Here is a 27,268-nt window from a genome sequence, read left to right on the forward strand (position 1 = left end):
GTTACGTAAGAGGATTAGCCAACTTAGGCACTTGGAAAAACAAAGCTTACCTGGCTCCACTTACAGACTTATAAATACATGTATAATACAAGGGGTTGGGGTAAAACATCACATATATATATATATATATATATATATATATATATATATATATGGATCATGTCTACATGAGCATTGCTGATAGCTGTTTATTGGTAATTAAGCACTGGGAAGGACCTAAGGTAACTTGTTCAAGTTCCATATATGGAAAAGGTTAGTTTACCATATAATACTTCACCTTTGTGTGTGTATGTAATAAAAATAAAGATGGTTCGATTAGTGTAAATCAAGGCGAAGAAGCAATGTACATTGATTTTGGGGCAGACCAGAGACATGCAATATTTGTTGGTGGTGTGTAAATAGAAGTTCTTTTTTCGACAAAAATGTTTATTTCTATGTTGGAACCGGTGTTTATTCTTCCGTGGATACTTAGTTGCGTTGCAAATGGACACCTTAACTGGGAAGCTCAAAAATTTGACATATATGTAGTAGTCGAGGAAAATGCAAAAGATGATGTCTTCCAGGAGCTGAGACAAAAATACGATGAGGTGGAGGAACAATCGGTAAGTATTTACCAAACTTTATTCTATTTCCTCATCGACTCGGTTAATTCAGAGATATGTGCTCGATATTATATATTCTGTATGTAGACTCTGTGTGTGTGTGTGTGTGTGTGTGTGTGTGTGTGTGTCTGTGTCTGTCTGTGTGTGTGTGTGTGTGTGTGTGTGAGAGAGAGAGAGAGAGAGAGAGAGAGAGAGAGAAAAGACTCTGGCTAGAGACACGTACTAGTCTTCGGCATGTCCACAGATAAAATTGGAAATGAGAAATATTTATATCCACATTTAAAATAAATAATCACATGGTTTTCCCTCTTTACCCGTAGATGCGTTTGTTCATAACGTAATCTTTAAACACACACTATAATTATTTAGTTACTTTGTTAATCCGAACGTACACACTGACTGACGGACAGTAATATCGCATACACATTGATGGATATGATATTAACAACTTGAGTTAAATATGCATCCACGAGAATGTATATATATATATATATATATATATATATATATATATATATATATATATATATATATATATTCAACAAGTCGCAAGTATCACGAGAGACAGATAGACGGACAAGTAGAACCATATATAAAATATTTGCGTTCATAGGCAAGAATAATTATATCCGATCACGTTTAGGTGGTGTTTTGGACATTTCTTCATACGAGTAAAGACAAATAATAGTGTTAACATAAAGAAGGAATAACCAGTTTTCTTTAAAACATAATTGAATGAATCTGATTTTTAGAATAATGTGTTGTGCTCTCCTCAGGCAATGTACCTAATGCAAGGCCGAAGGCCTGGTTGTTGACGCCCATGTATTTAATTCAAACGAAAATGGTTATAGTGATGATTTAGGCAAAGGATTAGCCTCAATCAAGATTCAATAGTAAGCATATTTCCATATATTTTGTAGCTGTTTTATCTACAAGCATTTAAAATCTTCCATCATAGCTGCAGTATCTTTAGGTCATATTGACTTTGCTTTAGTCAGTTATGTCCCCTGACTGCGATGGTGGGCCTGGTGAATTGTATTTACACCTCTCGTGCTCTTGATACATTTCTTGATCATTTACACGCATATTAGTCCAATACCGAAATTGCTCGCAACATATAATTTGAATCAGCGTGTCTTCGGTGCGTGTTTTACTGAACACATCACAGCAGCAGGGAAGTTTAACAGACCATCCTGAACAGACAAAATAAAGCTTTCTACGCGAACTTTCTCCGTAGAAGCCTCGGATTTCACTTTTACAGCCTTCTACGAAAGCTAATTTTCGTGCATTTCAGACCGGATGCATCAGTTGGTCGCGCCGGTGTGTTAGTAAATATAGCGTCCAGGACAGGAAAAATAAATTAAGAGAAAATTCTCTAGGATAAGTTTTTTGTGTTAATTTTTTTTGTTGTCTTTGGGGGCTGCTTTGGCCAATTTTACGTCGCATTAAAATAATATACTTGAAAATAATATGAGTCGGAAAACCAGCACAGTTGGAGAGCCTCATTCTGCTAGATTAGCGCGAGAACAATTAGCGTCACTAAAGAAACTTATTCCAACAAAACAATTATTTAAGAAAAATGTTCGTGATTACGAAGATACGCAATACGGAATTACCGAGATATCGTCGAAGTGGCTAAAGCCAGTCACCGAAACCGTCGAGAGAGTCGCATATGGTGAGAAAAAAGATGATAAGGAACTCAGGAAGCGCGGAATTGTTCCCATGATGAAAGATATTGAGGAACACACTCGAGTAGTGCCAGATAGACTGGATCAAATTCACCAAGCACAGGTACAAGCACAAGCGCGGCAAGAACAATTACAGCAGGAAGAAGAAGAAGAAGAAGAAGAAGAAGAAAAGGAGGATATTCAGGGGAGAGATCCTCGGGAAGTAATAAAAGAAAAATTTACCGATGATGGTTGGAAAACGTTGATAAAGGAATTTGATTTATTTGGTAATAACATTGGATTACTTGGTATATTTGCGGAAGATACCTTTGACAACAGGAAGGCTTTTTTAACGGAATACGGATTGAAAAAAATTAAATCGCGGGGAATTTGGTATAATAATATATTCCGAGCTAAATTTAATTTAAAGGAGGCGAGAAAAACTAATGCTCTTTATAATAGTTTTCTAGACGCCGCAGATACAAGGAGAAAAGACAACATAGAATCTTCGAAGAAATCACAAAAAACAACTCAACAAGAGAAAGAAAATTTGATATCCGATTATGAAAATCTTCATCGTGCTATCAAACTTGTTTTTACCGATGATGCATATGAAAAACTCAAAAAAGGGGAAAATTTAGTTGATATTGCCGCAGATTATGATGAAAGGGACAAATATTTAAAACCAAGGGTTCAAGGAAAACCTCTTGAAAAACACAAATGGATCGAGTGGATACATTTTGCCAGCAAAAATCCTCCCTACAAATACGATTCTGAATTTCGTGAATTTAAGAAAAGCGTAGAACAAAGAGAAAAGGAGAAAGAAGAAGAAAAAATAAAACAAATAGAAGAAGAAGAGGAAGATGTATTATCGGAGTGGTTTAGTGAGCCATCAACACCATCAGAACCAAAAACAGGAGAAGGATATACCATTTGCCCTGACAGCGTCGTTAACGATGTGTCTCGCCTCGAAATATTAATCGGAGGAAAACGAGCCGGAAACAACTCTCGTGAAATAATCAACGAGGCCTCCGATATTTGTCAGCGATTATTCCGTGGTGGCGTCATCGACTCCTACATTTACAAGGAGCTCATTGATGAACTCATCGATTAAAACAACACAATTGAAATAACATGATTGTTCACAAACATCAGCGCAGACCTAGACAGGTCCGCATAGTTAACTCTCGATTGCCTGTATATAAATATATCCACGGTAATGGAATCGGCGACATCGTTAAAAGCCTCGTCACGCGAGTAGTCCCTAAAATAGGACCCGCAGCCAAACAAATCGCGTCAAAGGCAATAGGAAAGATAGGTGAGACTGTCATTTCTGGTGTTGGTAATTTGGCCACTAAAGGCTTCGATGCTGTCAAAAGCAAAATATCAAATTTAATGCGTAAAAAACAACCCGTCAAATTACCTAGTACCAGCGAAATGCCCCCCGAAGTCAGTAAAGCTATAAACGACGCAGCAAATAAAAAAATAAATGACCTAGCACAGGAAGTCGCGAATACAAGTTTCATATCAGGCAGCAGTCTTCGTTTTAGATGAAATTCTTATTAATAAATGTTCGCACAAGTGTCAAATGAAGTGTTCGACATGGACGAGCCTGTAGGTAGAGATACATCCGTGCGAGATTTCCAGTATTTCTCATACGATGCAGTTGAACCAAATACTGGAAATCGCTTGGAAATTCAAGTTCACGATACAACAAGATATTTTCTTCCATCTGAGGCGTATATTGAAGTTACCGGGGAAGTTATTAAAACGGATAATACCGCCTATGCAGCAGATTTTAGGGTCGGATTTGTTAACAACGGCATTATGGCATTATTCAAAAACGCCACTTACATGATCGACGGAAGAGAGATTGAGTCAATTACTAATGATGTTGACTTAGCAACAACGATAATAGGCCTAGCTAGATACTCGGATGATTTTACTAGATCAGCTGGCCCTAGTATGATGTTCGCCAAAGATAATTCTAATAACGCTGATCATAACCAGTATACCGTCAGGAGACCGAGAAATCACGCTAATAATGCTGACGCTGACGTCGAAGATATGATTATTAATACTAATCCTGATTATAATCTCGGATTTGCCACGCGAAAACTTATGCTAGAAGGAGGTCGCAGAAGATTCTCTTGTGCTATTCCGTTATCCCATATATTCGGATTTTGTAGGCATTTCAGGAAAATTATCTACGGAGCGAAACATACCGTAACGTTTGTCAGAAAAGGAAATAGCGATGATGCTATCTGGCGACAAGGTACTATTGATCCCGCTACTAATTTGCCACATGCCAATGATGCCGCGAATAATGGCGGCCAGGTAAAATTACTCAAATTTACCTTGTGGATGCCAGCGATAACCCCATCAATAATCGAAGAAGAAAAATTATTGTCATTTATGAACCAAGGCGGTAAATCTGTCATGTCATGGCTGACAACAACAACAGATTCCACAAATACCGATATTGATGGTGATTTTACCTGGCGTATTGCATCGCAGCAAGGTACCTCTGCACCTAGGCATATCTTTATCGCTTTTTTGCACACGCGAAGGTATCATCAAATGTACAGCCACATGATATTTGATAGTATACACGCAACAAATGTGTCTCGGAGAGTAAATGGCCAACAAGAACCATCCGAGGAAATATCGATTGATTTTGCCAATTATTCGACGGCCCGCGCGTATCATCGCTTGCTAAGTTTTATGGGTCGCGATCAAAATATCGATACCGGATTGCAAATATCGCAGCTGGATTTTAATAAATTTTATCCTATCTATTACTTTTCCCTGGAACATCTCGATTTGGTAAAGCAATCTGTCGTTGATATCCATTTCAAAGCCAGAATTCGCACGGGAAATAATTTATATAAAGCAATCGCGGTGATTCTCAGCGATAGAACAATGATCTTGGAGGGAATCAGCGGAAGAATGAGAATTATAGACGCTCCTGTCGAGAAAATGTAACTTTAAAATCGAAGATTTTAAGATTTTCTAAATTTAGATTAAATGATTATTAATATGCCATACGAACACGTCAGCGTAACTCTGACCCCGGGTCAGATGATAAAACTCCAAACAGCAACAGCAAAGCGATGCAGTACGAAATTAACCCTGAAAAATGATCAAATTCAGGGCGGTCCTAACAAACTGTCGCTAACTAAAAATCAACGTGAACGATTCACCAAAGCAAAATCAGCGAATTCCGGCGTTCATGTGAATCTTAGTATAGGTGCCATCAGAGACATGGTCAAAACGGGCGGAATTTTCCCTCTGCTAGCCGCTATTCCCGCGTTAATAGCAGGTGCAAAAGCGTTAGGGTTAGGTGCTGTTGGAGCCGCAGGTGCTAAATTAGCGCATAAAGTAATGGGAGGGCGATACGGTAAAAAAAAGGGAAGCGGCCTCTATCTAAGACGACCTCCCATGTACGGATCAGGCCTTTATCTAAGACGACCCCCGTACGGATCCGTCTGAAATTAGCCTACCAGCCTCAAATTTAGATTTATTCAACGAAGCAAAGAATAAAAAAATAAAATTTTTCAGAGGCGTATTTATGCGGGATCAACTACCAGAAAAACCAAATTCCACCGAAACAGGAATAATAAATCTCGATTCAAATACTGGTCCTGGCACACATTGGGTCGCCTACGCGATTAATCCTCGCGAAGTCGTTTATTTTGACTCGTATGGACTAGCGCCACCAAAAGAATTTATCGATTACGTGTCAAAGTTAAATATTCCAATTTGGTATTCGACACTTCCGACGCAGACGTTAATGGATCCACCGATATGCGGTCCTGAATCAATTAACGTCCTCGACGCAATTTCAAAATCATCCGGTCCGTATCATAGAATCGTATTTGAATATGCCATAGATAAATATCATGGTTGATATTTACGGTAGATTTATCTACAGGAAGAAGGAAGCAGAAGTGACTGACGTCGATCTATCAAAATTCGCCACAAGGGATGATATTAATAATCTTCTATCGCTGTCAGAAGTGGATCCTGGCGAAGTTGCTATTTTTCAGAACCGTGAAGGAAGATTACAAACCAGCAACGTAAAAATAACCGATATAATCAAGCGGGGCGAATATAATGATCACATCAATCAATTTACTCGTCAATCAGAATTGGTGTTGAAATCTATAGCTGATATCACCGATATTATCGCGGAGTTTCCCTCGAAGGCTAATATCGCGGATGTGGAAAAAAAGAATAACGAGTTATCAGCAACGTTGCTTCTGAAGGCCGATAAAACATCACACGACGATCTTCAGGACAGAGTGACAAAAAGACTTAACAGGCTAAATAACGATCTTAAAAAACTCGACGATAATTTAGCTAAATTTAGTAAAAAAATCGAGGAAGATATAAAAACATCCAGCGATACTTCCTCCGCCGCAAACGAACTAGCAAAGAAAAAAGCCGATCAAGCATCGCATGACGATCTTAGCGATAAAGTAAGAAAAATCAACGAGGATATTACTAAAATCAACGATGATATTACCGAAATAAATACCGTAATGAGTCAGAAAAGCGATAAAACATCACACGACGATCTCAGCGAGAAAACGAAAAAATTCAACGAGGATATTGCCAAAATTAACGATGAAATTAACGTAGTACGTGAATTGGCGCGTCAAAAATTCGATACATCGGTGTACAGCGGAGAAATTCGAGATTTAAACACGAAACTTCTCGACGCAACTACAAAAATTAGCGATATTAACACAAAAATATCGTCAATGAATCTTGGAAGATTACCGCGTATTTCGATACCAGCGGAGGTAGAAACAAAAAATCTTTCCTGCCATGTACCATTTGTGGTAAAAATACAATATGTTGAATGGACACCCGAGAATAACACATTTAGCTTTACCCCGCCAATTACAGGCGTATATCGAGTATATATTATCACCGCAACGGCAAAACTCAATGTAATAATAGACGATGATTTTAAATTTCGTGAATATTATCCTGGGTTTTTTGTTATTGGTGCATTTGAGGGTAAAATAGAAACCTTTAGGCTAGAACCACAAATTAGAACCTTCATGCATGTCAATTGTCAAGTAATTTTCGAATATTTATCCGGAGAACACGCAATTGGTTAGATAACCTAACTAATAAATGACCGCATCGGACTACCGATACAATCAGGCGCGTTCATGGCAGGATTCGCTAAAAAAGCTCCTCGACGAGTATCAGATAAAAATAAAAAAATATCAACGCAGATTAATTGCCATCGATGTTGCCGTGTACCCGGTAAGTGCAATAGTCGCTGGTGCTGGTATAATCTTATCCGCGGTAACAACAATATCATCGACAACGACAATCGCTGGTGTTCTCAATATCATCGCGAAAAAAATATCCTCGTGCACGAATGAGAAATTGTCTCTATACACGAGTAAATTATCCCAGGTCAACGAGGCGTATTCGAAAATATCGTCGTTGCTTTCTGAGAGTCTCAACGACGGCGTTATATCCGATCTAGAATTTTCGGCAATGGTAAATATCTACTCCGAGATTGAACAAATGAATATCAATAATGTCCGAACTAACTCAAATCGTGACAAACACGACACCGCCGATAACAACGCTGATATCGGCAAGCTCAACCAGGCCAGAATTTAGTATCGATTTTCCAATACCAATTAGCGTCAAGGAAATTGCGCTGTCACAATTACGCGTCTATAATAGCTGGCCCAATGTTAGGTCGAAATCATTCGGTAGATTATCGTCGAATAATTCGCTTGTTTTTGCCAATAAAAACCGTCCTGATGGAACTCCCGATTGGATCGTCGTTGGCATACCAACAGGCAGTTACGAAATTGAGCAACTAGATAAGGAACTTACCAGTAGAATATCAAATATAACCGGCGATGCTACTCCAGGAATAAAAATATCCTCGCACGATCCAACGTTGTCGTCGATAATCGAAGTAAAATCGCCATATATCGTTGATATTTACCAGTCATCGATTAGGACAGTTCTAGGTTGGCCCGAAATCGCACCTCTGGCAAAATCAGAAAAACCAGATTTTATTATTCCAGGTTGGCACGAAGAAGCTCCTCCAGAGCTACCGGAGCCAAACAAATCAGATTTTACCACCGACGAAGGATGGTACGGAGATATCAAACACAAGCCTCTGATCCACAATGCCATCAATCTCATGAATAACCACAAATTTAACTTGGTAATGTTCGCTTTTACTTTTAGGGACAACAAAATTCTCTCGTGGTTGCCTCTTCCTAAAATTCCCCCCGGTGTGAAAATCTTCGACGCTACCAATATTAACAGGATAATATTCCCCATAGACGGTATCTTGATAAGAAAAACCCTCGACGAATTTATTCAAGAACATAAATTACAATTAAATTTATTGCGGGAATCCTTTCATGAATGCATCTTAAATAAATCAGGTTCATGTAGCGAAATTATCGAACGCGTGAAGATTTTAAATCAACTCGCGAATGATGTTGAATATTATCATGGTATGTTCATTCGGGCGATAATCGACGATATATCAATTGCCGATTATGTTCTTCCTATTAGCAAATTCGAGTTGATCAGAAATTCAGGAAAAAAAACAAAATTCATGACAGTATTCGGATTAACCGAGGAAACGCTACCAAATTTCAAATTTCCCGATTATGATGTTGATAAAATGAGAAAATCCGTCACTGATACCATCGATGATTTATTTCCGAAATTACATGCCGCGTGGACTAAAAAAATACAATCAGAATCGATTCTCAAACATAATAATGATCCTGTCGGGCAAGGGCGGCATATCTCGCCGGGTATCGTCAATATAACAGAAGTTATCGCGATTTATCTTCACGCGGATGTCGTTGAAGGTAGCTACAACGTGGATTCGTCTGTGTCAGAGCAGGCACAGCAGGGATTTATCTTATATTCGTTTTCACCTAGCGCATCTCCGGGTTTTTTGATAATAAAAGAGCCAGTAAATCCGTTTTACCTGCGATGCCACAATCGATTATTATCGAAGATAAATTTCAAACTAACAGATCAAAATGGACATTTGCTTGATATACGCGGAGAAACACTGAGTATCAATTTGTTGGTGAGATCGTAAATCTGTCCGCCAAAGAAAAATGGCCAAAAAAATAAATAAAAACCAGGAAATTTTTCAAAATTAGTAAATTTCTTAATTTTGATGGGGTAAATACCCGTCAAATTGAGTAATTTATATAATTTCGTAAATCCGTTGGGGTAAATACCCGTCAAATTGAGTAATTTATATAATTTTATGTTTTTGATGGGGTAAATACCCGTCAAAATTAAGAAAATTGCACAATTTCAATAAATAAATTATTTCGGTAAATAATAAAAAAAATTAATAAAAATCAGAAAAATTAAGAAATTTGCGTAATTTTATGTTTTTTATGGGGTAAATACCCGTCAAATCGAGTAATTTATATAATTTCGTGAATCTGCTGGGGTAAATACCCGTCAAATTGTGCAATTTATATAATTTCGTGAATCTGCTGGGGTAAATACCTGTCAAAATTAAGAATATTGCACAATTTCAGTAAAATAATAAAAAAAAATAATAAAATCAGAAATTTTTGTTTTTTTTTATGATAAAATCTTCAGAATCTTCAAAATCTTCGATTCCAATTCTGATAATATCTGAAATCTTCAGAATCTTCAGATTCTTTAGAATCTTTAGAATCTTCGATTCCAATTCCAATTCTAGAATCAGAAATCGAGGATTCCTTGACTCTAGAGTCTTTGACTCTAAAATCAGAAATCGAGGATTCCTTGATTCTGCTTTCATCGACCAGCTTTTTTATCTGCCTGACACGCGAGCTGGTAATTTTTCTCGACTCATACTCGTCGGATAATCTCGATCTAACTTTTTCTACCAGCGTCGATAATTTAACAAAATTCTCGATTTGATCATCGCTGACGGTCGCAAGTGATTGGTACATGGCAATCTGGATTTTCTTTATAAACTTGTATTCTGACGGTAGCGTGTACCTGTATTCGAGTTTCCCCTGAACAATCGTCTCAAATTCGGACCGGATTTTACCTGTGTGCAAATCTGAGGATAAATTTACGTTTTTTTTCAGATCCTCGATGGCTTCGATGATGTCGTTTACGTTTTCCTTGTTCATTATATAATTTTTGTAATATTCAATTAATTTTTAGAAATCTTCGATTTCACTTTCTGAATCTGAAATTATCGGAATATAGTAAAACTCAATCCACTCGCCAAATAGATATGAGAATGTTGCATTTTGAATTTTTTCTGCCACTCGCCACACCGAGACTATATTAATACCGAAGTATCTTGCAGCGGTCCTCATCGATGTAAATGCAAGTTCCTCGCTTGTTTCTTTATTTATTGATTTAACCGCCTTAGCTATTCGCGGTCCGCCGGTATTGCCGGATCTGCAATTTTCACTCTGAGTTACCGCTCGAAGATTAAATAATTTATTATTAGCTTTATTTCCATCGATATGATCGATAACGAGACCGATTTCTATTGGTCCGTTGAAAACCTCGAATACAAATCTGTGATTACAATAGCTTGTACATCTTCGTTTTTTGTTTTTGTTGATGGTAAATCTGAGATATCCAAATCTATCACCTTTACCAACACGATTCTTTGTTTTAATATGCCTGACGATACCATCCGATGATGCCTCGTATCCCATGATCGTAGGATGAGATTTAAACTCGCATGTCATTGTTGTTTCTGGAGTTGCTGATTTTGGATTCATATATAATAATTATATGTCTAAATCGTTATTTGCCTTGAATCGATTAATATAATCTTCTTCACATGTTATAACCGACGAGGATCTTTTTTCATAATACCGACGCAATTCTCGATAATTGTTTCCTCCGCAGGCTAAACACAATCGAGTTTTTCCTCGCGTGCCAACTTGACAAACTAAGCAACGTTGTGGTCCTTTACTACCACGCCGAATCGCGTGTATATGAGCGCCGCAATAATTGCCTCTGCAGGATTTATCACAGAAATTTGTTGAACCGATTAGTATCCACTTGCAATGCATTATTATAATTTAAACATTTGTCTAAAATATAATCATGGACACATTTGATCTTGATGAGGCAGAATATATTATACCTGAAGTTGATCGGGCCAAGAGAGAGTTTTTCGATGACGGAGCGATTCACACTTGGTCGACTTGGAAAACGAACTCTGTTGACGCTACGATGAATCTGGAACGAGCCAAGAAAATAATCGAGCACATAAAAACCGAACACTCCGAAGAGCGATTTATCTTTGGAATAAAATTTATCGCACAAATGCCCGACGATACTTGGATTATTCGCGATAAACGAGATCCAGTGCGTTGCGGTAAGAAAAATGTTGTTCTCGATAAAAACTCTAAGCATGGATTGTTACTGGGGATCGACGGTCCCTATTACGCTAGGGCATATCCATCTAGTGCAGTTGTTTACGGTATTTATCGGCTAAATAACAACCCGGATGTGAAAAATCTACCTGCGATGAAAGAATCGCCAATGATAAACTGCGTGGCCGAGCGCGTAATCGAACACATGAAAAACGCTCGACGTGGATCTGGTTTGACCCAGTTGAGGCTGAATAAAATTAACGCATGGGCGAAGACTGTCGCTGATGGTGCATCTGTGGACGATGTAGCTGCGTTGAGCAAAAAACTTAAATTTCCTATCACAGTGAAAACGCTATCGGGAGAAATATTATACTCATCACCGTATAGATCTCGAGGAGCGCCAATCGAGATTGTCGATCACAATTCACATGCGTGGTCGCAATCGGTGATGATATTTCCACGAGATCGTGTGGTTAAATTTTATCCCGTGGAATTTTCCACGGTAGATGCCGCGAAAGATAATTCCGATGTTATGTTTAGATTTATCAAAAAATTAAGCGCATCTGATCCAATATCGATATGGTTATTCTCGAGCGAAGAAAGATACGATCAATTTATTCTGCCATGCGGCGATATTTACCGGGATGAAATATTACATGAGTCGATGAAAAATCTCGCGGTGAAATATTCGTCGAATCCCGATCAATTACTGACAAATTGCTTTACAATTTCGTCTGTGGCCGCTCACGCCGCTAGAGAGAAAAACTCGTGGAAACCTACAAGGAACGAATTCCTCGCTGATATTCAACTTAGCTGTATCGAATACGGCCATGGCGGATTGTGGAATACCAAATACAATTTCGAAGATATGATCTCCGTTGACATGAGCGCGTGTTATCCTGGAAGTTTCCTCGGATATGGCGATTGTGCAGATTATTTTGCTAAATTCGGCCATCCTACCAGCGAGATGACAAGAGTAGCGATTAACGGGCCGTTACCTGATTTTGCCATAACCGGATTCGCTTGTGTTACGTCATTCGAGTTTGCTGAAAATTTGCATAAAATTTGCTATATTTGGTTTGGTAGGCATTTCTCTCAGCGCCGTTGGGTTCCTACGGTGTTGTTGAGATATATGCTAGATTCGTCAATGTTAGTGTCGTTGACAGTGAGCGAGGCGATTATATCGTATAGGAAACAAACTAATGTGTGGTTGCCGACGGACTGTGACAACGCAAAAGATATAGGAAGAAAAATAATTGGTAAATTTACTCAAGGTGGATCCGTTGATCATAAACATCGACACGCTAGATTATTTATCAACGACGCCGAGATGGATTTTATAATCGCCGATACGGTATCACGAGGAATATTTTGCAACAGAGAGAATATTATCATTGACGGAGCGAAGTTAGGTACCGTGATTAGCTACCTTGACGGAGAATCAGCGCAATATACGCATTTACGGTCGTCGATGCTCGCTTATGTAAGTATAAATTTACTCTCGATGATAAATAAATTTTCTGATATCGCGGTAAGAGTCGCGACGGATTCATTTTATATCGATAAAAAATACCAGTGCAGGCTGGAAAATTTAATCACCGATGGTAGTTCATGGGGAACCTGGAGGATAAAAAACGAAGATATTCTAGATTATTGCGAAGATGCCGATGTTGAAGATTGTGATAAATTTCATCGAGATAAATTTGAAGATTTTTCCAAAGCCGCATCTGCATTTGATCCAATTTCGCGCAGTAAATTCGTCTACCTAAATGGACCTGGTGGTAGCGGTAAAACAACGCGAGCGATAAATTTATTTGCAAATTCCGATATGATCGTGTTGACTCCGACTCACAGATTAGCGCGAGAAATAAAGCAGCGCGGCGTTGGTTCTTGCACGTATCACAGTTATTTCAAGTACAGCGGTGGATCATGGGATTCGGCTCGTATGGGAAATAAATATATCAACAAGATTATAATATTTGATGAAATTTGCACGGTGAATCTAGATATGCTAAAATCGATCTTAGCTTGGTTGGAAGGGAAAAATACCGCTGTGATAATGTGCGGAGATCACGGCCAGCCTGATCCTATTGATGGTGAATCTCCTCACGAATGGCTCAGAAACTTTGTTGATTATTACGAGGAAATCGACGCTGATTATAGATCGACTGATATTTTACTGACCGAATTTAAGAAATTGATTCGACTACAACCGAATAAGATTCAGTGTGACGTCATGAGGAGAATAATCGACGAGACTCCGATGAGCGATTTTCTAAATTTGTGGCGTCCCGATCATTTGATCGTTGCTAGTAGGAAAGTTGTTCGTGATATTATCCAGGAAATGTTATTTAAGCTGCATTGTGAGAAATTTCCAACGCTGCAGGTACCGTTATGCTATAGGCCCGCCAATACTAGAAAACAAAATATTAATATTATTTTACCATGCGGAGAGGAAAAGATTTTGGTCCTAAATGATATTATCTTTGTTGATATTAATCTTGTTAATGACGCGATAAATGCAGAAAAATCGCCATGGAAACTAGGATACGCAACAACGATACACTCGTCGCAGGGATTGACCGTAGATGGTCAAGTTTGGATTCGTCGATGACAGAATATCTTAGTCAAATTTGGTATATTTGGCCGTATCGAGAGTAAGAAAATTATCCCAACTAGGACGAATTCGAGTAAATTACATCAGTGATGCTGGCGGTAGTTGAGTATCTTCGGGTACTATTTGTAATTCTTCTTTGGTAAATCCGCGTTGTGGCGCTAACGAATCTAGAATATAAATCGCTGGTCTTTCTGACGATCTTGTTACGGCTGATATTTTGTGAGTTGTAACGCTCCAGGTTGGGTCGGTTGCTCTTTTTCTGCCTCCCTCGGCCTCACCTTCCTTATACAAATATCTGACCGTGACACTACCTAGTACAGGTTGAATTGTGGAATCTCGCTTCAAAGGTATATTCGATTTTGTAATTGCAATTGCAGGTTTCATTGCTATTGTTCGAGTTACTTCGTTATTTAACGCGTTGATTACATGAAGGCAATCTTGATACCCAATCGTGAGATCGATTATCTTGAATAAATTCACGCGCGTATTGGTATCCAAATAATCGTTCTGCGAGCGTTTTGTTGAATCTTTCGACGATAGCTTGATTGTGATGAACACCTACAATACCGCGACGGATTTTAACATTATTTTTATTCATTAATGAAGTAACCGCGCCAAGAAATTCTCGACCTGGATCAACCTGAAGAAGATTTGGCCATGTCAACGGGGATCGTGAATAAATTTCGCTAAACGCCTTAGCGATCTCCGTTGCTGTTTTATTCGATAATGGCTCGGCTTCTTTATACCTGCTAGCGATATCAACGACTGTTAGGACATATTTATATGTGACTCCGTCAACGGTATCGTAAGGAAGAAACATAAGATCAGCCTGATGGACCTCATTAGGGATGCTGACAGTGAAACTCGCATATGGTATTTTTTTAGGCGGAAGAAGGTATATTTGCCAAATTGCCTGTTTCGATAACCACGATTCAGCGGTGGATTGTTTTACTTTAGCGGCTTTAGCGAGTTTGGCAATTGCTGATTTTCCTCGCCAGAATCCTCGCGGAGAATAATATATCTGCTCCATTATTATTTACCAGCGCCGAGTACTAATTTACCTTTCATTGCGCCTTTTACCAGCCAGGTTGCTAATTTCTCTTTGAAAGTTTTATCAGGAATCGCGTCTAGTGCGTGAATTAGCCTGATATCAGCGAGATGTCTTTGTTGTAAATCTCCGCTGCGATATGCGAGATCGTGAACATAGCAAGCGCTATCGATGGCGTTTACCGGATCTTCATTTTGTTTTGGTTGGTTATTATCGTCGAGTCTGATATCGAGTCTTGTTCCGGGTCCACAATAATTGTATCCTGGTAGATGCTTCTCTCCGGGATATTTTGCCCAGGGCAGCCCAGGTAGATTTTTCATGGAGGCGGCAATGTCTCCTCCGGTTCTTCTAGTTTTTTTTTTTACAAATCTGAACTTGCGTGTCTTACAAATTTCACATTCTCCTGCAATTGCGTTCCTGTTGTTGCGTGTAATGATTTCGGTTGGATTTATCGTGGCTGTGTGAGTGCGACACTTAACACAATATAAATCCATGTATTCTAGTAACATGAATGTAATTGATTTTTCAGCCACGAAGCGACGCGAGCAGGTGAAACATAATGCGGTATTACCGAATTCGATTAGAATGATAATCATTGGCCCATCTGGATCTGGTAAGACACAATTGTTGCTAAATTTGATCATGCGATGGCTGAAATGGGATAAGTTGTATTTGGTTGCACCGTCAGTTGACGATCAACGATGTTATCAAGTACTAAAAGAATTTAGCGACAATACCGACGAAGGCACAATCGAATTCATCACAGATATCAATGAAGCTCCATCTGTGGAAAATTTAGACGGCGATGTTAATAATCTTGTTGTATTCGACGATGTTATGCTGGACAAGCAAACTAATCCGGCTAGGATATTCTCGCGTGGCAGACACAAGAACACTGATGTGATTTACGTAACACAGAGATTCCAAAGGTGATCAGGGACAATTGTAATATTTTATCGGTGTTCAATGGCGTAGACACGCACACGCTGAGAAATATCCATCAGACTTGGTGTAACGGCGACATGGACATAAACAAATTCAAAAATTTGTTCAGCCGCGCTCAGGCAACACCGCACGGTTTCATCACGATAAATCTTCACGATCCACGCAGTCGGTATCGAATTGGTCTCGATCAAATTTATTCATGAAAAAGCAGCCCAACGTTGCAACAAAAAACATAACACAAAAAATACTATCCTAGAGAACTCTCCGTGGTTTATTTTTCCTGTCCTGGACGCTATATTTTACTAACACACCGGCGCGACCAACTGATGCATCCGGTCTGAAATGCACGAAAATTAGCTTTCGTAGAAGGCTGTAAAAGTGAAATCCGAGGCTTCTACGGAGAAAGTTCGCGTAGAAAGCTTTATTTTGTCTGTTCAGGATGGTCTGTTAAACTTCCCTGCTGCTCATCACTGTCAGATTATTTCTTGACAATACAATTATGCTGCCTATGATATTAGTACAAAGAATTATTGGAAAAGATACACATTATGCTGTGAGAGAGAGAGACAGATACAGATACAGAGAGAGACAGATAGAGTTTATGGTCGGTGGTACTATAACTAAAGCAGAATAATGATTTAGATCAACTGTAAATATATTAAATTAGTACCTCTTGCTGATTTTTCATTTTGCTTAGGGGTTTTTTTTCTCCACATTAATTCCATGCGCCGGTACGTGCATATGAATGGCGTAGCTAACCAAGTGTTTGTAGTGCTGTACTTATCATTAAACCATTAAAACCACCTTTCGTGTATAAATCATAAGTGTGTATTATATTGGTTTAATGAATGTGAAGATAAATAGAAACTAAAAAAGAAAACAATCAACTTATCAATATGCAAAGGTGATTTGGAATAGCCACAAAACGCATAGAACTACGTTTTTTAGCGGACGCACTCGGGGATGTGAGGAGTTCATTCACTCAGTCAATAAACAGCTGCCTGTTGTAAATCTTAACTACCTTCAAATGGCAAATATATGTATTTATTTGTGATATAAATAAAATATATGTACAGTATGTACGCTGTATGAATAATATACTATTCGTTGTTTACATTTTTCATTTAAAGGAAACTCTGCAAGCCTCGTTTTCTTTTAATGTATACTTCTCGCGGTATATCATTGATACAGCGTACATACTATACATATATTCTATATATCTTGCATTGCTCTTCCTCGTGTGGTTTATGAGTCCGGTACGACATGCGTATGCCCTGGATCAGTGTGTGCACTGGATGCATGAGTTGGTTCTTGACGTTGAGGCCTTCCTGTGTTCCCTGGCGTCGGCGACTTACGTCGAGGTGGTGGTTGTGGTTATGTAGAGGATTCCTGCTTTATTAAATATAATCTGAAATTTACAGATGGAGTTTTTTTTATAGATCTGAGTAGAGATATATAATAAAGCATCAGAATCTCCCGTAAGTGAACTGTAACACTTGAATCAATTATATAAAAAAAAAAAAAAAAAAAACTGAAGAATGAAATATTATTAAACTGTCTTAGAAATAGTTACTAGTTCTGACAAAATGCAATTAGCCGTTCTCTTTATAACGATACGACACATTTCATCATAACATCGAGTGACCGATTGAAATATCTTGCTCTGCATGCATGCATAACGTGGATGCCTGCCGGTCACTCCAAATACAACGTTGGTGGCAAGTTAGAATCGTTCTTTTCCTTTTTCTCCTCTCTTTCTCTTATCCATCCCCATTCGGATCATCAACCGTAATGTATTTTCTCTCCTTGATTTAGTATGTGTGCATATATTGAGCTATTTCTATTCTGTTTTCGATACTAGCTCAGTTCTATCGTAGCAGAATCTCACGATACCTTTAAGGTTTCGTTTCTCTAAAATCTCCTGACACCCATCCCATATACAATGGTAACGAGAAAGTACTTCCTATTTAATCTGAGCTCCGAGCTTCCTGCCTTCCAACAGAAACTCTGACTTATGTTTAGACGGAAAAATATTTAAAACATTATATTTCGTCTGAATAACAATAGCCCCTTATTTAGATTAGCCAATCAAGATTAAATCCGTATAACTGCTGAAAATTAACACACGCCTTTCCAGGATTGCGTAACTCCTAATATTTCCGCGTTTCATTAACAAATCACAGCAGTTAAGTGGGGCGATTTGGCAACAGTGGGAATTAGCATTACAAGACCCCCTTGGGCCTGTTTAGCGACAATGGAAACTTAACATGGAGAAAAATCGTGGGCCTGTTTAGCGACAAGGGGAATTAACATGGGAATAAATCGTGGGCCTGTATAGCGACAAGGGGAATTAACATGGGAATAAATTGTGGGCCTGTTTAGCGACAAGGGGAATTAACATGGGAATAAATTGTGGGCCTGTTTAGCGACAAGGGGAATTAACATGGGAATAAATTGTGGGCCTGTATAGGGACAAGGGGAAATTAACATGGGATTTAAAAAAAAAAAAAAAAAAAAAAAAAAAAAAAAATGGGTAGGCAATGGAAAGTCATTCTCTTTTCGAGACCTATGAATGGCCCTGAAAAGGGCCTTTGGGTTTATCTTAATGTATCCATTAATATAAAGGGCAGCGCATTGGTCTTCTTCTTGTCCTTAGGCTACGTCTCACTGTAGGACCGTAAATCAGGACTCTTTTGAGGCATCCTTGTCTTTCTACGTAGATGCTACGTATCCACAGACTGGTGTCTGTCCTGTGGACAACTGTCCACTTGGATCGGACATACATAGGTATGTCCGTCCGGAACATCATTGAAGACGCAAGCGTAGAAGATTGCACATCACTCCACATCTTGAGGCGCCGAGAACAGGTCAATCAATGCAGTGAACTGCGCTTATTTATAGGTAGAGGTAGGATTGAAACGGATTGAGTTTGTTGACCAATCCAAACACGCGTTACAAAATTCAGTCAGCCCGCATCCAATCCGGAGAGAGCAGTCTGTGACGTCACGTGGTCTATATAGATTTGCTAGCACCTGTGTGCAGTCAATCTATGTGACAGTGATTCAACATGACGGAAACTCAGAAAACGATCCATTGGGGTGCACAAGCAGTGGAGACCGCCCAAGGGAACCCGGACTTACTTTCAGAAGAGGTAAATTGGGATTTTGTGGATTTTCTTACCTCGCAAGAATTTGTTCCGGAACCTTCGTCACCTTCTTCATTACCGCAATTGGAGAATTTTAGACAGAGACAGAAAGAAGAATTGGAGAAATTTATACAACGACAAAAGGAAGCGGAACAAGCTTTTCTCCTACAGCAACAGCAGCAAGAAGAAGAGGTAAGAAAAAAACAACAACAAGAAGAAGTAGCAGCAAAGAAACAAGAGGGTGAAAATCAAACGGTCACGGTACTGTTGGACATTTTAGCGGAGTTAAGAAGTCTGAAACAAATGTATCAGACTTCTTTATCACAACCGAAGAGAATACGACCTTCCCGAGCTAAACACGTCAACCCTGTGACTAAGCCTGTCGTACCACCTTTAGTGATTTCAACCAAATCATCATCATCAACATTACGCAGTCCAGAAGTAGGCCTTGGCCGTGGCAAAGGCTTAAGACAGTTAAAGTTGATTGCTTAAACTCACCCCTACACCAAAAAAAGGGCCCTTTTCAGGGCCACCCACGTCTCTCGAAAAGAGATCGACTTTCAATTGCCAATAACTCAAAAAAAAGAAGAAAAAGAACCATTTTACCCTATAGTACGTGTCTGTGTATGAGTGCGTGAGTGTACGTTCTTATATTAAAATCAAAAACCAAAGACACTTACCTTTTTATACCTAATTTATTCTTTTATCAATAATTACAATACAATTCACAATTCACAACAGAGCTCTTTAAAAAGTTCATACACTTCTTCTGTCTCATTGTTTAGTCTCTCTGTTTCTTAAATTTCTTCACCGTTACAGTCTTTTCCTCCTCTTCCTCTTCACTTTCTTCCCTTCTACTTTTCTTCCCCTTTTTCTTTTTCTTTACCTGGCTGCTTTCTTCCTCTGAAGAATCCCTCTCTTCTGAAGAAGAATCCCTCTTTTCTGCTGACTCCTCTTGTGTCTTTTTTGGGCAGTCTGGAGACCAATGTCCTTTTTCTTGACAATAATAACAGGTATCTTGACTTTTGTCTTTTCTAGCCCCTTTTTTTTCTTTTTTGATGATCTGGACACTCTGAAGACCAATGCCCTTTCTTCTGACAGATATAGCAAGTATCTTCACTTTTATCTCGAAACGAAGGAGAGTAGTCCGTCGGCTGGTCTGAAGAGAATTTTCTAATGACCCCTCGCAAAGCTCTGATGAAACGTTCGATTTGGCTAGTCTCTTCCATCGTTGTGCTCGGTTAGAGAGTGAAATGAATAGTGAAAGGACAAGACACACACCCTTTTTTTACGCTGGTCTGCCATGACTATAAATTAGTCTATGGTGTTTAAACTTTAGTCATTTGACGTTTTTCACTCAAGATGAAACGATCCTATTCATTCGAGAAGAAAGAAGAAGAAAGTAAGAGGCAGAAACGTGATATATCGCCTCGTACCAGGGCTGAAGTCTTGGCACAAATTCATGCCAGTGATTTTGAAGAGGACATGAGTGAACCAGAATCCGAACCCTCTAAACAAACTTCATCACCCTTAGTAAACCCTGAAAAGTACTATTTCATTCGAGAGACGGAAAAGCGCTCCTCTAGAAAATTTAGAACCACGGCTTACAAATACACAGTGAAGTTTAAAGATTTCAAGGCTGAAGTACCGTTGGAGAAAGCAGAAGGGTTCATCACTGGGGTGTGGGATTCTTTGCTCACCGTACTCAAGCGACAATGTCAACCCAAAGAAGACGATCGCTTGAGACTTTCCATACAACACGACGGTTTGAAATCCCCTGTTTGGATCGAGTTTAACAGACCCGCAGAACTAACTGCTTCCAAAGTCATGGACAAGATTCAAAACGTGCAACAATCTAATGACCAGTTTGACATCACCGATGGAAAAGCCACACTGGACATGACCCACGTCTCTCCTCCTCAAGGGATCGGACAACGCAATAAGGTGTTACTGGTGAACAACCTTCGCAACACCAAAAAGAGTCCCGTCCTAATTCACGACCCTCAAAACCAGATGTTCTTAGCCCGAGCCATCGTGGTGGGACGAACCTATGCCAACAAGAACGACACGGCAGAATGGAAAAGAGTTTGGAAAACTATCCAACGATCGGACCGAGCCAAACAACGAAACGAAGCAGAACTCCTGTTGCAACAAGTTGACCTATCCAAAGACAAACCCTGCGGCATTCCTGAAATGCAAAAATTGCAAGATGTCCTAGCTCCACGCTACACCTTGAAAGTGCACCCTCAAGAAGTGCGTGGGCCTCTGTTGTTTCGAGGCCAAGACTTTAAGGACGGAAAATACATTCATGTCTATTATCACGATGACCATTTCGATACCATTACCAGTATCACTGCATTCCTGGGATACAGTTATTACTGTGAGAAATGTGACAATGGTTATAACAATCGAAAGCAACACAAGCTTTGCGGATCGAAATGCTCAGGATGTTTGGCCTCTCCACCCTGTCTGAGCGAATGGCAAAAACCATTGCATTGTCCTGCTAGTCTGCGCACGTTTGTCAGCCCTGCCTGTTACCAACAACATCTGAAGACGCAAGGTTCACAGCAGAAATGTGCTTGTCAACTCCTGAGACTGTGCCCTACCTGTGGACAAGGCATACGTACCAAAAATGCCAAGGCACACGTATGTTCAGGAAAGAAAAAATGTCACATTTGTCACCACATCGTGGACTTGGAACACCAATGCTACGTGCAAAAATACCAACCCCCACCAGAGAAAGAGGATGGAGACAAGAAGAAAGGCAATTTCATCTTTTTCGATTTCGAATGCATGCAAGCGACCGGCATTCACATTCCAAATTTCTGCGTGGCTCATCGAGCGTGCGAGAAGTGCATTCAAGAACCTATCTTCAGTCATTGCCCTCACTGCAGCAAGATTCCCGGAGGGAGTGAAAAAATCTTTCGGGGACCGAACACGCTAGCCGATTTCGCCCGATGGGTCTTAGACCCCATCGACAAGACGTGGAGCCAAGAGGACATCGAACGTTACGGAGATTGTCATCGTCATGCCACGGTGATGGCCCACAATTTCTCCGGATACGATGGACAGTTTCTTCTCAGATACTATACGGAACATGGCACCGAACTTCCTAAAGTCACTCTGAACGGAGCCAAAATCATTTTCATGCAAGTGGGACAAGTGTAGTTTAAAGATTCGATGAGCTATTTGGCCATGCCTTTGAGTCGAATGCCTAAAACGTTTGGAATGACAGAAATGGCTAAAGGGTACTTTCCACACTTTTTCAATACGGAAGCCAATCAACATGCCGTTCTACCCCATTTGCCTGAGGCTCACTGTTACGACCCGGACAACATGCGTACCGAACAACGAGAAGCTTTCTACGCTTGGTACCAGGCTCACCCCTCGGACCCTTTTGACTTTCAGGAAGAAATGCTAAAGTATTGTCGTTCCGACCTGGACATTTTACGGCGTTGCTGTGGAAAATTTCGAGAACTGTTCATGGAACACGGAGGGGTCGATCCTTTGAAAGAAGCTTGCACCATTGCCAAAGCGTGTTCCTTAGTGTATCGACAACGATTCATGCCTGAAAACACCGTGGCTGTCATAAGTCCTCAAACGACCAACTATGTCAAACGTCAATACTCGGTCAAAGCCCTACGCTGGTTACATTACTTGTGCGACAACGAAGACAAATGGATTCAGCATGCCCGCAACGGAGGAGGCGAAAAGACCATCGGAACGCATTCGGTCGATGGTTGGGACTTAGAAAACCCCAAGATCGTGTACGAGTTTAACGGTTGCTTATTTCACGGATGTCCCGTCTGTTACCCTGACCGCGACACTAAAAATCAGTTTTTACAACGAACCATGGAAGACTTGTACCAGGACACTTGTCAGCGACGCCTAAAGTTAGAACAGGAAGGATACCAAATGGTGGAAATGTGGGAAGACGAATACGATCACGGTTTGAAAACCGATCCCGAATTTAAATACCTCGTGGAAAGTTACCAGTTCATGGACCCTCTGAACCCGAGGGATAGTTTATAAGGAGGAAGGACCAATGCCACCTGTTTGCTGTACCATGCCGACGAAGAGAAAGGAGAAGAAATCAAATACTTGGACGTGTGTTCGCTGTATCCCTACGTGTGCAAGTATTGTCGCTTTCCTGCAGGGCACCCACAATTGTTCACGGAACACATCGACCTTAAAAACTTTCGACAATACGAAGGCTTGATCAAGTGCAAAGTTTTGCCTCCCACGAACCTATACCATCCCGTCTTACCTCACCATTGCCAAGGCAAACTGATGTTTCCTTTGTGCCGTACTTGTGCCGAAACGTGCAACCAAGATCAGCCTTGTCAGCACACCCAGGAAGAACGGGTCTTGACGGGGACGTGGGTTAGCGTGGAATTGTTCAAAGCTCTGGACATGGGATACCAACTGTTAGAAGTGTACGAAATTTGCCACTTTCCCAAGACACAACAATACCACAAGGGTGACCCCACTCAGAAAGGCATTTTCGCCGACTACGTGGATACCTTTATGAAACTGAAGCAAGAAGCCAGCGGCTATCCTTCCTGGTGTCACACTCCCGAAGACGAAAAGACATTCAAAGAGAAATACTATGAACAAGAAGGCATCCCTTTAGATCACATCGAGAAAAACGAAGGCAGGCGATCGTTTGCCAGAGTGATGTTAAATTGTTTGTGGGGTAAAATGGCACAACGACCGTGTTTACCCAAGACGGAATATTTGACCGAACCATCCCGCTACTTCCAGATGATTCACGACAAAACCAAATACATGAAACACGTGGACGTCGTTCGTGAGGATTTGATCTTGGTCAATTACGAAGAAGATCTGGACTTTGTACAAGACGATCCCTTTGGAAATGTCATCATTGCGGCTTACGTGACAGCCCATGCTCGCTTAAAATTGTACGAAGCTTTAGAACTGTTAGGGGAACGTGTCCTGTACTTTGACACGGACAGTTGCATTTACATCCATCACCCGAGTCAACAGCACCCTGACATCGAAGGAGATCGTTTAGGAACCTGGACAGACGAGCATCCCGACGACAAGATTCTAAGTTTCGTCAGTGGCGGTCCCAAACATTACGGCTACGAATACCGGGACAAACAAGGAGAAGTGCACACGAAGTGTGAAGTGAAAGGATTGACTCTGAATTATCGTACCAGTCGAGTGGTCAACTTTGGGGTACTGAAAGAAGCCTTGCAGTCTGGAAAAGATCAACACTTTAAAGTCACCACCTATCAACCGAACAAGATTGTACGTTTACCCACTCACCACATCGTCAGTCGACCCTTGGAAAAAGTCCATCAAATCGTGTACCAGAAGCGAGTGCGACTACCCAACCACTTTACTTTGCCGTATGGACACGTTGGTATAAAACATTGGTTGTGAGAGGATAGCCACCCACCAGAAGGATGACTTTGCCACAGCAGGAATCGAGTGAGAAACCCGATGAGAACTCCATGTTCAAACCCTACCATTTTCCAGTCTTCTTACCTGACTATTGTGATTGTGCCCGTCGATTGGACACGCTTCAGAAATGGCCTACGGATAGGGAAGGATTACCTTCTTCGCATGTTTAGCTAGAACAGGATTTGTCTACTTGGGACCTGAGTCAGGATTGGGATATGAAGTACAGTGTTTCGCTTGTGGCCTGAAGTTACGAATGGATCTATGTATCTATAAAGATTCAGCTATTCTGGAACATACTCGATGGTCTCCGCACTGCCCTTACCTTTCTATGGCCTTTCCACCCATGACATTACGGTACAATGATGACGGTACCGAACAAGATGAATACTTTCAGAGAAACACAAAACAACTTTAGACAGGCACAATTCAAGTGTGGGGCTTCGGAAGTGGAATGCGATTGTGAGCCTTGCGATGGGTACGATGCTGTACGTTGTGACCTTAGCGATGCCGTAAAGCATCATGGGAACTTTGTTCTCACTACCCCTATCATGGAAAGTGATGCTGTGCGTGTCAAACCTGAGGGATGCGAAAGCGATGCCGCTCGTCCTCTTGGACATTTTACTGGGTTTCGTTTGAAAGGGGAATGTTCACCTTCACGTCTACCTCCCTACGGATGTCATCCAGCCCTGAACAAACTCCTGTCCATGTCACCCAACCCTCATCGAAACGAACCTGTGAAAGACGAATATTCGTTTCCTGTGCGTTTGTCGGAATACTGCGACTTTGAAAATCGTCTTCAATCGTTCAAAGGAAAATGGCCTAAGTATCTGGGAGGACCGACACCCGAAGAATTAGCCAGAGCCGGATTTTTCTACTTGGGCGAAGGAGATAAAGTCAAGTGCTTCAGTTGCGGTGTGTCGCTTCACCACTGGGAACCGCAAGATTCGGCCTACGTAGAACATGCTCGATAGTCACCGAATTGTCATTACTTACCCTTAGTGGGACCGAGACATTGAAGAAACTTACCATAATCTGTTTATGGATACTATACAAGAGAACATTCGCGCTTTGCCTGTGGAGTTGAGAGAAAGGATTTACCGAGAGCTGGTCAAAATACAAGTGAAACGTAAAGAACAATTGCATCCGTTACGTCACCAGATGTTTAATCACTGGTACCTGAATGCTATACAAGGACTGATTCAGTTGAAAGTGTTCCATTGGACAGACATTGATCAACAGCCCCCTTGTTTTAAAAAGGATTGGTTTGCTATTGATGATTATATCTTCTACAATGTAAACGTACTGCATCGAATTCCAGAGGAAGAGTTAACGAATTACCGACATCTTTTTACACAATGTCAACTTAGTGAAAGAGGAAACTTCTGAACGAATTGTAATATGTAAATTAGTGACTAAACGATTTCGATTCGACAATGAATTAAAACTATGTCTGTGCAAACAGTACATTTCTTGTGTCAGACAAAAGAGCATTTAGTATGACCTATTCATGGATACTTTACAAGAGAACATTCGTGCTTTTCCTGTGGAGTTGAGAGAAAGGATTTACCGAGAGCTGGTCAAAATACAAGTGAAACGTAAAGAACAGTTGCATCCGTTACGTCACCAGATTTTTAACCACTGGTACCTGAATGGTATAAAAGAACTGATTCGTCAGAAATTGTTTCAGTGGCCAGACCTTGTTCAATACTTCCAGGCCCCCGATGATCGACGTGTTGATCATTTTGGTTACTTCGAGATTCACCTAGTACAACACATTGAGGAAGACAAGGTGAAGGATTACCGACATATTTTACGTGGAATCTACTTAGCGGAAGAGGAAACTTCTAAACGAAGTCTGACGTTTCGGTTACAGTATGCAACATTTAAATTTCCCACTGGAAAACGAAGATCTCTGGCTAAAAAGTACGTGTATTGTTTCCGAAACAAAGAGACTATAAAAACAGGCTGCCATGCCACGACTTTTATCACATGTAAATCCAACAGATTCCGTGGAAGGAAGTCAATGACCATATTCAAACCGTGGATCATTACCATCGATTATTACAAGAACTGTATCCATTCAATTTGGGTCGACAAGTGGTGTGTGTCTTAGTGACTTGTTTTCTGGGATTTCGTTTACCAGCCGATTCCTTGTGGACTCTTTACGAACAGTATTTACCACCCCATTCAACATGAAAGTGGTACCTTTAAATGTTCACGAGAGACTCCTTTTGCTCCAAGCCTTACGTTTTCATCTGGATACTTCTCGACCTCTACGTGAAAAAAAGATTCGTCAACTTTTAGCTACCCAAGACGTGTATGACGATGTGTGTGTAGCTTGTGACTTACACCCCCATTGGACAGATGTCCGTACCTGGAAAAAATGGGATTTTGAGGCTTGGACCCAAGAAGTGGCCCAGTGTGCTCGAGAGTTTTGATA

General features: G+C 40.3%; 1 protein-coding gene across 1 annotated transcript in view; it reads left to right on the plus strand.

The window, feature by feature from the left end:
• Positions 1-422: 422 nt before the first annotated feature.
• Positions 423-27,268, plus strand: part of LOC149800384 (furin-like protease kpc-1) — a 52,686-nt gene continuing 25,840 nt past the window's right edge. The window contains exon 1 of the mRNA XM_089958410.1: positions 423-602. Coding sequence (XP_089814536.1) covers positions 423-602 — 180 coding nt within the window. The remainder of the gene's footprint in view (positions 603-27,268) is intronic.

The sequence above is a fragment of the Sinohyriopsis cumingii genome, chromosome 5, assembly GCF_028554795.1.
Source record: "Sinohyriopsis cumingii isolate HCF-2022 chromosome 5, ASM2855479v2, whole genome shotgun sequence".
NCBI lineage: Eukaryota > Metazoa > Mollusca > Bivalvia > Unionida > Unionidae > Sinohyriopsis > Sinohyriopsis cumingii.